This window comes from Patella vulgata, chromosome 6, assembly GCF_932274485.2.
Source record: "Patella vulgata chromosome 6, xgPatVulg1.2, whole genome shotgun sequence".
In the NCBI taxonomy this organism is placed as follows: domain Eukaryota; kingdom Metazoa; phylum Mollusca; class Gastropoda; family Patellidae; genus Patella; species Patella vulgata.
The window spans coordinates 50,089,946-50,100,845 of NC_065884.2; the positions used below are offsets into that span (position 1 = coordinate 50,089,946).

At 39.3% G+C, this 10,900-nt stretch overlaps 1 protein-coding gene and 1 long non-coding RNA gene across 2 annotated transcripts; both read right to left on the reverse strand.

Moving 5' to 3' along the window:
* Positions 1-6,852, reverse strand: LOC126823606 (uncharacterized). The gene is made up of 2 exons (XM_050552532.2): positions 301-6,852; positions 1-185 (listed from the first exon to the last, which is right to left on the reverse strand). Exon 1 carries the CDS (start codon positions 6,718-6,720, stop codon positions 1,963-1,965), a length of 4,758 nt encoding a protein of 1,585 aa, XP_050408489.1. The 5' UTR covers positions 6,721-6,852; the 3' UTR covers positions 1-185; positions 301-1,962.
* Positions 6,853-8,171: 1,319 nt separating this feature from the next.
* On the reverse strand, positions 8,172-8,805 carry LOC126823629 (uncharacterized). Its single transcript, XR_007681236.2, has 2 exons — positions 8,472-8,805; positions 8,172-8,356 (listed from the first exon to the last, which is right to left on the reverse strand). It is a non-coding gene; the product is annotated as an uncharacterized LOC126823629 (long non-coding RNA).
* Between the last annotated feature and the right edge of the window lie 2,095 nt (positions 8,806-10,900).

Sequence of the window (10,900 nt, forward strand, 5' to 3'; positions counted from 1 at the left end):
TACACCATATACATATCTTTATTCATTGTCTCTTTAATGCTTCATGACATCGGACGAGGATATCATCGTATAAACATTGGAAATAGCCTAACGTAGAATATCATACAACATGATGAACGCAAACAACTTAGACTCGAACTTCCAGACTTGAATTAAAAGACATGCCGGTAACACAGACGTGAAAACTGAAAAATACAAATTAATACAGTTTAACACAACGCAAAACATAGCAGGACAAATAAATGAGTACTACATTAAACGAAATATGACATACAAATGCAATATTACAGAATTATTTACCTCCAAGAGCCTGTTAACTTGACCACACGCAAAAACGAAAAAACATGGTTTCTAGGAAAGCCATTTGCAAGACTGACACAGGGAGCATTAATTACGCAGGGATATTAAACAATTTAACATCAATGCTTTAGGTTACTATTTTACGAAGCGTAGCGCAGCCTGGAAGTTTATAACGTAATAAATTAATATACATAAAAAACATACATCAAAAAAACATTACAACAGTTCACAGAGTTCATATTATTAGACAATAACAATAACCTATCCCTTAAACTAAAAGCTCTTCTATCATATTAACTTAAGGCTGTTCCAACGTACAAACTGACCCGTTTTATGAATCGGTTACATGGCTCCTCAAAATTAAAGACATTTAATTTTCATAAAATGAAGCATGACAAGACACTCTGCAATCTGCGCAGAAAGATATTACATGTTACATGTACATAAATATACGCACATTACCAAGACTAAAATTGACAATTATTACAGAATGTTCGAATTCCCATATTCGTATCGCACTAACCAAATCGCAACGAAAATGTACATAGGCCTACATCTATATGTATGGCAAGTTAGAACAACAAAATGTCCCGCAACGCACTGACGTAATCGTAATCGCAAAAACGAAGGCTCCTCGATGGGGAACACCCCGGTCTAGTTTTCCAATAAAACAACTAGTTTATGAATTGGACGATCCAGGTATGATATAGGATTAACTCGCTTTCCGTTATCATCCAACGCACGATCACCAATCATAATCTTCACCTTTCGCACATGTCCATCTGAGTCTGGATCCGCAACAACAACTCTTCCTAAGTTCCAACTATTTCGGGGAGATTCAGCATCCTTAATCAAAACAACGTCACCAACTTGAACATTTCGAATGGGTTGAGTCCACTTCTGTCGAGTTTGTAGATTCTGTAAATATTCTACTCGCCAACGGGACCAAAAAACATTAGCCAAATACTGTACTCGTCTCCAACGTTTTCTAGAGTAAACGTCAGGTTGTTGAAAATTACCAGGTGGTGGTAACAGAATTTTTGATTTCATAGTTAATAGATTGTTAGGCGTGAGAGGTTCTAAAGAATTGATATCATTTAAAGTATCAGTCGTTAAGGGTCGGCTGTTTACGATTGCAGCTGCCTCGCACATAAATGTCCGAAGTGACTCGTCATCTAGTTGAGTACCGGATTGGTCCATTAATGAAGAAAGAATACTGCGTACGGTACGGATTTGCCGTTCCCAAATGCCTCCCATGTGACTGGCAGAAGGGACGTTCATCTTGAACTCAAAATAATCGCAACTACGTTTAAGCAGGAACTGTCGGATGTGTTGATGATTCATCTCTTTGAAAGCATCCATAAGCTCTCGCTTAGCTCCAACAAAGTTAGTCCCGTTGTCACACCGAAGCACTCGTATTGGACCACGAAATGTTAAAAACCTACGCAACGCATTGATAAAAGAATCAGTAGTCATGGTATTGACAGTCTCTACATGAATCGCGCGACAATTTAAACAGGTAAACAGAACACCATATCTCTTGAGTTCTTTACGCCCCTCTTTGATCAACCAAGGGCCAAAACAATCAACTCCGCAATACGTAAAGGGCGCCGTGGATTCCAATCTGTCCTCGGGAAGATTTGACATCTTCTGGTCTTGACATCAACCACGCAATTTCCTACATTTAACACATTTATGAATGTATTCCGAAACCGCACTGGTACATCCCAGAATCCAATAACCGTTTAAACGAAGTTCATTCACAGTAAGTCCACGACCTTGGTGTTCACACAATTCATGATGATGAGCAATTAAAAGTTCTGTCACGAAAGACTTACGCGGCATAATAATTGGGTATTTCTCAGCACAACTTAGTCTTGAGTTACCAAGTCGTCCACCAACTCGTAAAAGGTTATTATCATCCAAAAATGGATCTAACTTACTCAAAGTTGAATTCTTTTGTATATACATGTACTTCCGACGCAAACGAATGTCATTTCTATTAGACTCATTTTGAAGCTGTTTCACGGATCGCAAAGTTTCCAACTCCTTACTAAAAACTTCTGATTGAACTAGCTTCAATAACACAATTTCTGCTTTATTAAGTTCGTTAACCCTTAAAGGTCCAACAGGATTTTCAATATTAGTGTCCTTAGCTATTCGATTTCTAAGAATAGACATGTAACGTAAACAGTAGGCAATAACCTTTTTAAGTTGAAACCAACTAGAACAAAAACTCAGTCTCATCACAACAAAACTGTTCTCGGTTTTCAGAGCGAAAGAGTTAATTTTACGAATGTTAGGATCATCTGCCTCAAAGGCGATACTCGAATAATCTTCCTTGTCATCCGGTATTACAGATTTCCACAGAAACTCTGGTCCTTTAAACCACATTGAATTTTCAACTAAGTCATTAGCAGATGCGCCCCTAGACGCTATGTCCGCCGGATTTGCTTTCGTTGTAACATGATGCCATTCTCTCGGTTGTGAATGATCTCGGATTTTCTGGACGCGATTTGCAACAAATGTTTGAAAGCGACGAACATCGTTGTTTATATACCCTAATACGACACGACTATCAGTCCAAAAATATTGAGCAACTGTAGGGTATCCTAATTCTTTTTTAATAAGTAAGTTCACATTGACAGCAACGACAGCTGCAGTCAGTTCAAGACGTGGAATAGTTATAGCTCGCAACGGAGTCACTCTGGACTTCGACATGACTAATGAAACATGAACACGTTGATTAGCATCCACTAGTCGCAAATAAGAGCATACTCCATAGCCGAATGTACTCGCATCCGAAAAATTATGAATCCCTACGGAAACTACAGTTCCAAAACCATCAGGCTTGAAACATCTATCAATCTTAAGAGTCTCAATTTTAAACAGTTCATCTCTCCACCGTTGCCAACGTGGTAGCAAATCTTCAGGAATCACATCATCCCAACCAGTGTTAAGCCTACACATTTCTTGTAAAACTTGTTTCCCAACTAATAACAAAGGAGATATGAAGCCAAGCGGATCGTATATCGAACTTATAATAGAAAGTATACCTCTTCTCGTTAAAGGTTTATCCGAAAGTTTGATTCGAAATCGGAACGCATCCGACTCAATGCACCACTCAATCCCTAGTGCACGTTCTGTTGGGAGATCATCGAAAGTCAAATCGAGATTCTTTACTCCTTCCGCACGATCATGACACGGTATAGATTCAATAACTTCTGCTGAATTAGATAGAAATTTATGCAAACGTATTCCACAACACAATAAAAGTTCCTTACTCTTACTGATTAGGTCGATAGCTTCACTCACAGACGACACTGACGTTAAACCATCGTCAACATAGAAATCCTTCTGAATGAAATTTGAGACAACTGTGCCGAAATCTTTCTCGTGATCTTTCGCGGCTTGTTTTAAAGCAAAGTTTGAGCATCCCGGAGATGACCCAGCCCCAAACAAATGAACGGTCATACGGAATTCTTGAGGTTTAGAGTCACAATTACCATTTCTCCACCAGAGAAATCGAAGGTAGTCTCGGTGTTCAACATTAACGTGAAACTGGTAAAACATCTTTTCGATATCGCAAATAAAGGCAACTCGTTCTTTCCGAAATCGACAAAGTACACCAACTAAGGCGTTTGTTAAGTCCGGTCCTTTCAACAGGTAGTCATTCAAAGATTTATCTCGGAACTTAGCTTGACAATCGAATACCACACGGATTTTTCCAGGTTTCTTTGGGTTGTAAACGGCGTGATGCGGAATATAATTAACATGTTCAGATATGTACGAATCATCACTAACCCTTTCGGCATATCCTTTATCAATAATGTCTTCCATAAAACTTACGTAATCTGAGCGCAAATGTTTATCCCTACGAAGACGTGACTCTAAATGATACAAACGACGAAGTGCTAAAGTTTTATTATTCTGCATAACTGGTTCAGAACTCCGAAACGGTAATGGCATTTCGTAATGTCCATCTGGCGCAATATGAATCTCTCGCGACATTATGTCCAAAAATCTCCGGTCGTCACTAGACATAATTGAAGAGTCATCCAAGTGTTCATTGAAATCCATTTCCATGAGCTTAAGAATACAATCTGGACTGATGACTTCCTTTATCTTGTTGCGAAACGAAATATGAACTTGACCTTGATCGCAGCGATCGACAACATCCTGTCGACCATCAATGTCCGCAGTGTTCAAATTAGGCACTTCACAAGTTATAATGCGATGACTCAAGCCAATATGATCTACTTCATTAGTCGAATTAAAATCTACAATACCAATGATTCCCCAACCCAAGTCTGTCCGTTCAGCGTATGGACCATTACTCTCGGGGGGTATGACATCGCGTGGAACTAGAGCTCTTGCGCAATCGTAACCAATGAGCAATCCAACGTCGCAACTCATCAAAGGTTGAAGTTTATTTGCAACGGGTTCTAAATATGACCAACGCTTCGCCACATCAGGTGTCGGTATATGAGTACGATTAGCCGGCATAATATCTCTTGTATAGGTATCAGGCAGCGGAATTCTAACGTCAAAATTATAGCCACGCACAACAAGACCATTAAGTTTACGACTGTCGATAAGAGTGTCTTTAGAAAACATAGTAGACAAAGACAATTTAACAGGAAGTCCTTCTATGTCAAGAGCATCACATGTTTTGTCTAAAACAAATGTTGTGTCGGACTGAGAATCCAAAAGAGCATACGTCAAAATTTCTTTACTTGGATTATCTTTGTGAGACAACCACACGGGTACGATCATAGCGCACTTATCAGTCCCAGTTCTTAAAGTATGCGAAACAGCAGACTTGACTTCAGTATTTTCATTACGCATTGGCCTACTTGGTTGACCAGTATCTCCATGAAGTAATGAAGGATGCAAATGATTACAAATTCTACACCTGAGTCTTGATTTACAAGCACGTGACACATGCCCAAGACATAAGCAAGCAAAACATAATCTGTTTGACCTCAGAAAGTCTTTACGGTCAGACATTGATTTTTTAGTGAATAAAGTACAATCATTAATGGAATGACTTGATCTATGACAAAAGGCACAATTTTCTGGAACATAACTCGAATATTCCTTTATTTCAGTTGAAAATGCAGTTCTACGTTGATTTGTTGAAGGAACATGTTCTTTCTTATTAGGCGCATATGTAATGGAAGTTAAAGGGTCACATGCAATGTCTGCTTCATCAGTCACAAAGCCAACAAATTCACTAAAGGGAGGGAACTCTTGTCTCTTTTTTCTATAATCACTAACAGTTCTTCCCCAACGCATCACCAACCAATCAGGGAGTTTATTTAACAGTTTTCTATTTTCACGCATATCATTCAGTACATTAAGGCAATTAATTGTTCGCATCGCAGTGTAACACTGTTTAAGAAAATCCGCAAAATGACGCAGTGCAGGACCATCACGGTTAGGTACTTTTGGCCAAGCCTCTAATTTGTCCCTAAATGCATTAGCCACAATAAATGGATCGCCATATCGCTTTTCAAGCAATGACTTTGCATCTTCAAATGCTGTCGGAGTGTCAAGAAGACAGTAACTTTCAATGGCTTCCTTAGCTGGACCACTGATATATCGATGCAGATAATGCATACATTGTTCTTTCGGAATGTTCTTATGTTCGATCAGTGTTTTAAAGGCACACTTCCAGTTTGGATATTTCAAAGGGTCACCGGAAAACACACCTGGTTCTGGAGGGGGTAATCTATTAAAGTTAGCCTGATCTGTCAAAATACGAACCAAGTCACTGGCAGGTACATGTACAGCGGAAGACACTTGGGCAGGAGCGGACTGTGACGCATGAGAGTGATCAGCATTGTTCATAGGTGGGGTATTATTATATACATCACTAACTGGAATTTGGGGCGGCGGTAAAGACACCAAAGGTGAACTGGCAGGAATGACAGGTTTACTTATCGAACTCACAGGGTTAATAGGGTTAACTGCAGGTGACAAGTGAGGCAGATCACCATAATCTGTAGAAAAATTATGACTATTCACAAAGGTTGCGACAAGTTCTGACTTATTTTGTTCACATACTGGTATCATGGATTCAACTTTAAAATCTTCATTTTCAAATCTTCGAAGAGCATTCACCTTTGCATTCGCAATATCCAAATCTTTACGTAGCTGAATATTTTCAAGTTCTAATTTCTTTTCGGCTTCTATGGAATGATACTTTAATTTCTGTTCAATAACAGCTGCTTCCTCGGCTGCTTGAATTAACTTCAATGAAATAACAGACGATCTTTTTGATGAACGTTCAGAGTTTTTCGCTGATCTTGATTTAACAGAACCGTATGCACTCTGATCAGTAGGATCAACTGGATCACTCGCAGACGTAGCCATTGTAAACAATGCGCAAATGAAAAAATATAATGTCCTCTTCATCAATACTGCCGCAATTTTTATAACAGTTCAAATAATACTAAGGACGCACTAATGTCAGAAAACTTCAAAGTTCACTTACATATTTACCGCATAAAGTTCCTTTCATTCCATTCGAAAGGTGTTCGAACTCCGTGCAGAGGAGTTTTCACTATAGAGGCAGCTGGAGACCTAGACGAACGGGTAGCACGTCATTTCGGTCCCGCGTCATTTCGGACTCAGCACAAACGTCGTTTCGGACTCAGTATGGCGACTTTTCGGACTTACTCGGTGTCATTTCGGACTCAGTCAAACGACATTTAGGACTCGGACCGGCGACATTTCGGACTCGGACTCGGACTCAAATAAAACTTAAAATTATGTGTGTATATATTAGTAATAGCTGTTTTTCTTTCGTTGTAGGTGAGGCTCAAGACAGACCATTCACATTAATAAAGATTTAAACATTGTTAGTCTTGTTTTATTTATCCCATACAGGCCATTACTTGACAACACGCCTTTGAACTTGAACTTGAAGTAAAACCTATGCTACTTGCCTTTTTTGTATTTGTTTATTTACTTGATCGGATATTATTGTATTTTGATGAGTAAATTTTGATTGTTGACGATGAATTAGTTTAGATTGTTGACGATAATCGATCCGCGATTGTTGTTTTAATCTAGCGATTAGTGAATCCAGCGATTAGTGAAACCATCCCATTGTTGTATTTAAGATTAATAGCGATAATTGATCGGCGTTTCTAATAGCCGCTAAGAAATGATTGAGAAATAAAAACACTGATCGGCGTTTCTAATGTCGGTATCGACATGTAGAAGGCCAACTTTTTAATATATGGGATTCATACAATGAAAAACAGATGAGCACTAGTAGACTATTAAAAAAAATAAGTCATTTGTATGGTCCACCCGCTCAGTGAAAAACAATTACATAATTAAAAAAATGAAAAAAAAAAAAAAAAAAAATGAATAGCCGACTAAAGCTATTTTTTCATCAAATAAATACACGTGTTGTTATAAATGTTGCGTTAATGTATGAATGTGTATGTATTTATACAATAAATGAATGTTTTATATGACCGTTGTTATCGCTATATGGTATGTTTAAAAATAAAATAATATGCCCGTTGTTATAAATCGATGTTATCATTTTATGCTATGTTGATAAATAAAATAGTTTATAAAGTAAATTGGCGTCAGTGTGTTGTATAATTCTATCTTACCTACCCGAGTCCGAAACGTCACCTACCCGAGTCCGAAACGTCACCTACCCGAGTCCGAAATGTCACCTACCCGAGTCCGAAATGTCGGGGACATATTTTTTGGAGTCCGAAATGACGTAAGTCCGAAATGACGCGGGACCGAAATGACATGTAATCGACGAACGCACCCAGCCTGTGATCATGATAACAGGAGTATAACACCATAGATTGAAAAGGAGACTCGACTAACTGTAATACACCATATACATATCTTTATTCATTGTCTCTTTAATGCTTCATGACATCGGACGAGGATATCATCGTATAAACATTGGAAATAGCCTAACGTAGAATATCATACAACATGATGAACGCAAACAACTTAGACTCGAACTTCCAGACTTGAATTAAAAGACATGCCGGTAACACAGACGTGAAAACTGAAAAATACAAATTAATACAGTTTAACACAACGCAAAACATAGCAGGACAAATAAATGAATACTACATTAAACGAAATATGACATACAAATGCAATATTACAGAATTATTTACCTCCAAGAGCCTGTTAACTTGACCACACGCAAAAACGAAAAAACATGGTTTCTAGGAAAGCCATTTGCAAGACTGACACAGGGAGCATTAATTACGCAGGGATATTAAACAATTTAACATCAATGCTTTAGGTTACTATTTTACGAAGCGTAGCGCAGCCTGGAAGTTTATAACGTAATAAATTAATATACATAAAAAACATACATCAAAAAAACATTACAACAGTTCACAGAGTTCATATTATTAGACAATAACAATAACCTATCCCTTAAACTAAAAGCTCTTCTATCATATTAACTTAAGGCTGTTCCAACGTACAAACTGACCCGTTTTATGAATCGGTTACAATCATCATACACAGATATATTCTCAATATTGCTTCAACGTTGGGGAATGTGGCCCCAGAGACTTCCGATGGAGGGCCCTCGAAGCATCGGAGGGGCCCCGTCACTAGGTCACCGTCCTCGGTCCGACCATACTCGAGGTGCGCAACTGTGATTTTTGTGGGGGGGGGGGCTGGGCCCATGGTTAATCCGGCGTTGCATACGCGGTAGCCTAAAATAAAGCCTTGTTATGAATTATATAAATAAAATAAATTTGTGGTGAAAAAGAAAATCAAGAAAAATGCTATTGTTACTTCATATCAAGCACATTTACAGTTAGGCCTAATACAAATAGGGGGGTTGGGTGGCCGAATGGTTAGCACGTGCGTGCTGTATCATAAAGCCTGTCATTGAGTCAACTGGCGTGGTTTCGAATTCCCGGTTGTACGTGACAAGGAGTAGGGTCGCCTGTCCAACCTTGTGGGTTTTTTCTCCGGGTCCTCCGGTTTCCTCCCACTGCTAAAGACCCCTACGCGCAAGCGAATTATTGAAATAAAATAAAACCATATGATAATCCCGAAATGACCTAGTTTGTGTCGAGTGGACGTTAAACCCCATTTCTTTCTCACTCTCTCCTAATAAAAATAGACCTACTTAATACTGTTTAAATTTTCCACTAAGCAATCAGGCTCAAAATGACGGGAACAAATTGTTATTTTGTCCTCGTTAATACTATTAATAGGATCTTGGCGTGTTCGTCTGACGATGGTTAAGATTTTTCCCCTCCAGTCAAGGTTAGTTGGTCCTTTCGGTAGATGGAAGAAAGAAAGGCCTTTATTTTTTGATAGCCTAGCTCCCCCCAGAGCCTTATTATATATCTAAGGCGTTTTTACGATAAAACAAATCGGTTTCGATTACCTATCTCGTTTTGTACAAAGACATAGGTATCGAGTTGGTATTCGAATCGGTTCTCGTAAACGCGGTGAGTTTAATTGCCTCGCAAGATGGCTGAAAACTGAAGAATTGAGGAAAAATGTGAAAAAAATTCACTTTTCTTTATTATGTTCTTGGCGACACCGCCCAAAAATAAAAACGAAAAGTTGTACCAGTTGACTGTCCCCAAATGCCCCGTATTTTTATTAGGAATGTCCATAATGTGAAACCGATTAGGCTAATTTTTGCCGTAAATGTTTTTGGAAAGGAAATGCAAATCGGTTAGCCCTAATCGGTTTCCCGTAAAAACGCTTCTATACTGGCTCCCCCCATTATTATCGTCTGCTAACAAGATACAGGAAGTAAACCGTGCACTTTCTCGAATAACGTCGCGAAGCCACAAATTTTGACAGAAGTAGACGCTCGTTGGCATTCCAGTGTATTTAGTTCTATGCTGCAACCTCCACAAGTAGAGAGATGTTTGGTGGAAGGGTAACTGCACAAACTGTTCGAAATCGCTTGCAGGCTGCTGGTCTTCGAGCTCGGAGGCCCTATAATGGACCAATATTGACACCTCTTCATCGCCGTAACCGACTTGTGTGGGCCACAAGACACATAACTTATAAGATTTACTCAAGTCAAAGACAGTGGATTTTGGTTGTCTTTAGTGACAAATCTCGATTCACTTTGAAATTTGCCGATGGCAGGGCCCGAGTGTACCGCAGACGAGGTGAACGTTACGCTCAAGTATGCGTCAGAGAAGTTGACCGATTTGGTGGTGGCAGCGTCATGGTTTGGAGTTCTTTTTGTGCACATGGACGTTCTCCTCTTGTTGTTGTCCAAGGGAACTTAAATGCTGTCCAGTACAGGGATCAGATTTTGCAACCTGTTCTTCTTCCGTTTATGCAGAGACATGGGCCTGGACTAACGTTTCAACAAGACAATGCTCGACCCCATACAGCAATTGCTACCCAGAATTTTTTAAGAAATGCCGGTGTCCAAGTTCTGGATTGGCCGTCGCTTAACCCCGACCTTAATCCTATTGAACACATCTGGGACGAACTGGGTCGACGTGTTCGTCAGCAAGTGAATCCACCACTGACGTTGCAGGACCTTCAACATGCTCTTGCTGAGCAGTGGCGACATCTTCCTCGGGTAGTGTTTACTAATGTT

Excerpts from the sequence above, each read along its gene's own strand:
- LOC126823606 (XM_050552532.2), bottom strand. The coding sequence starts at position 6,720 with ATGAAGAGGACATTATATTTTTTCATTTGCGCATTGTTTACAATGGCT.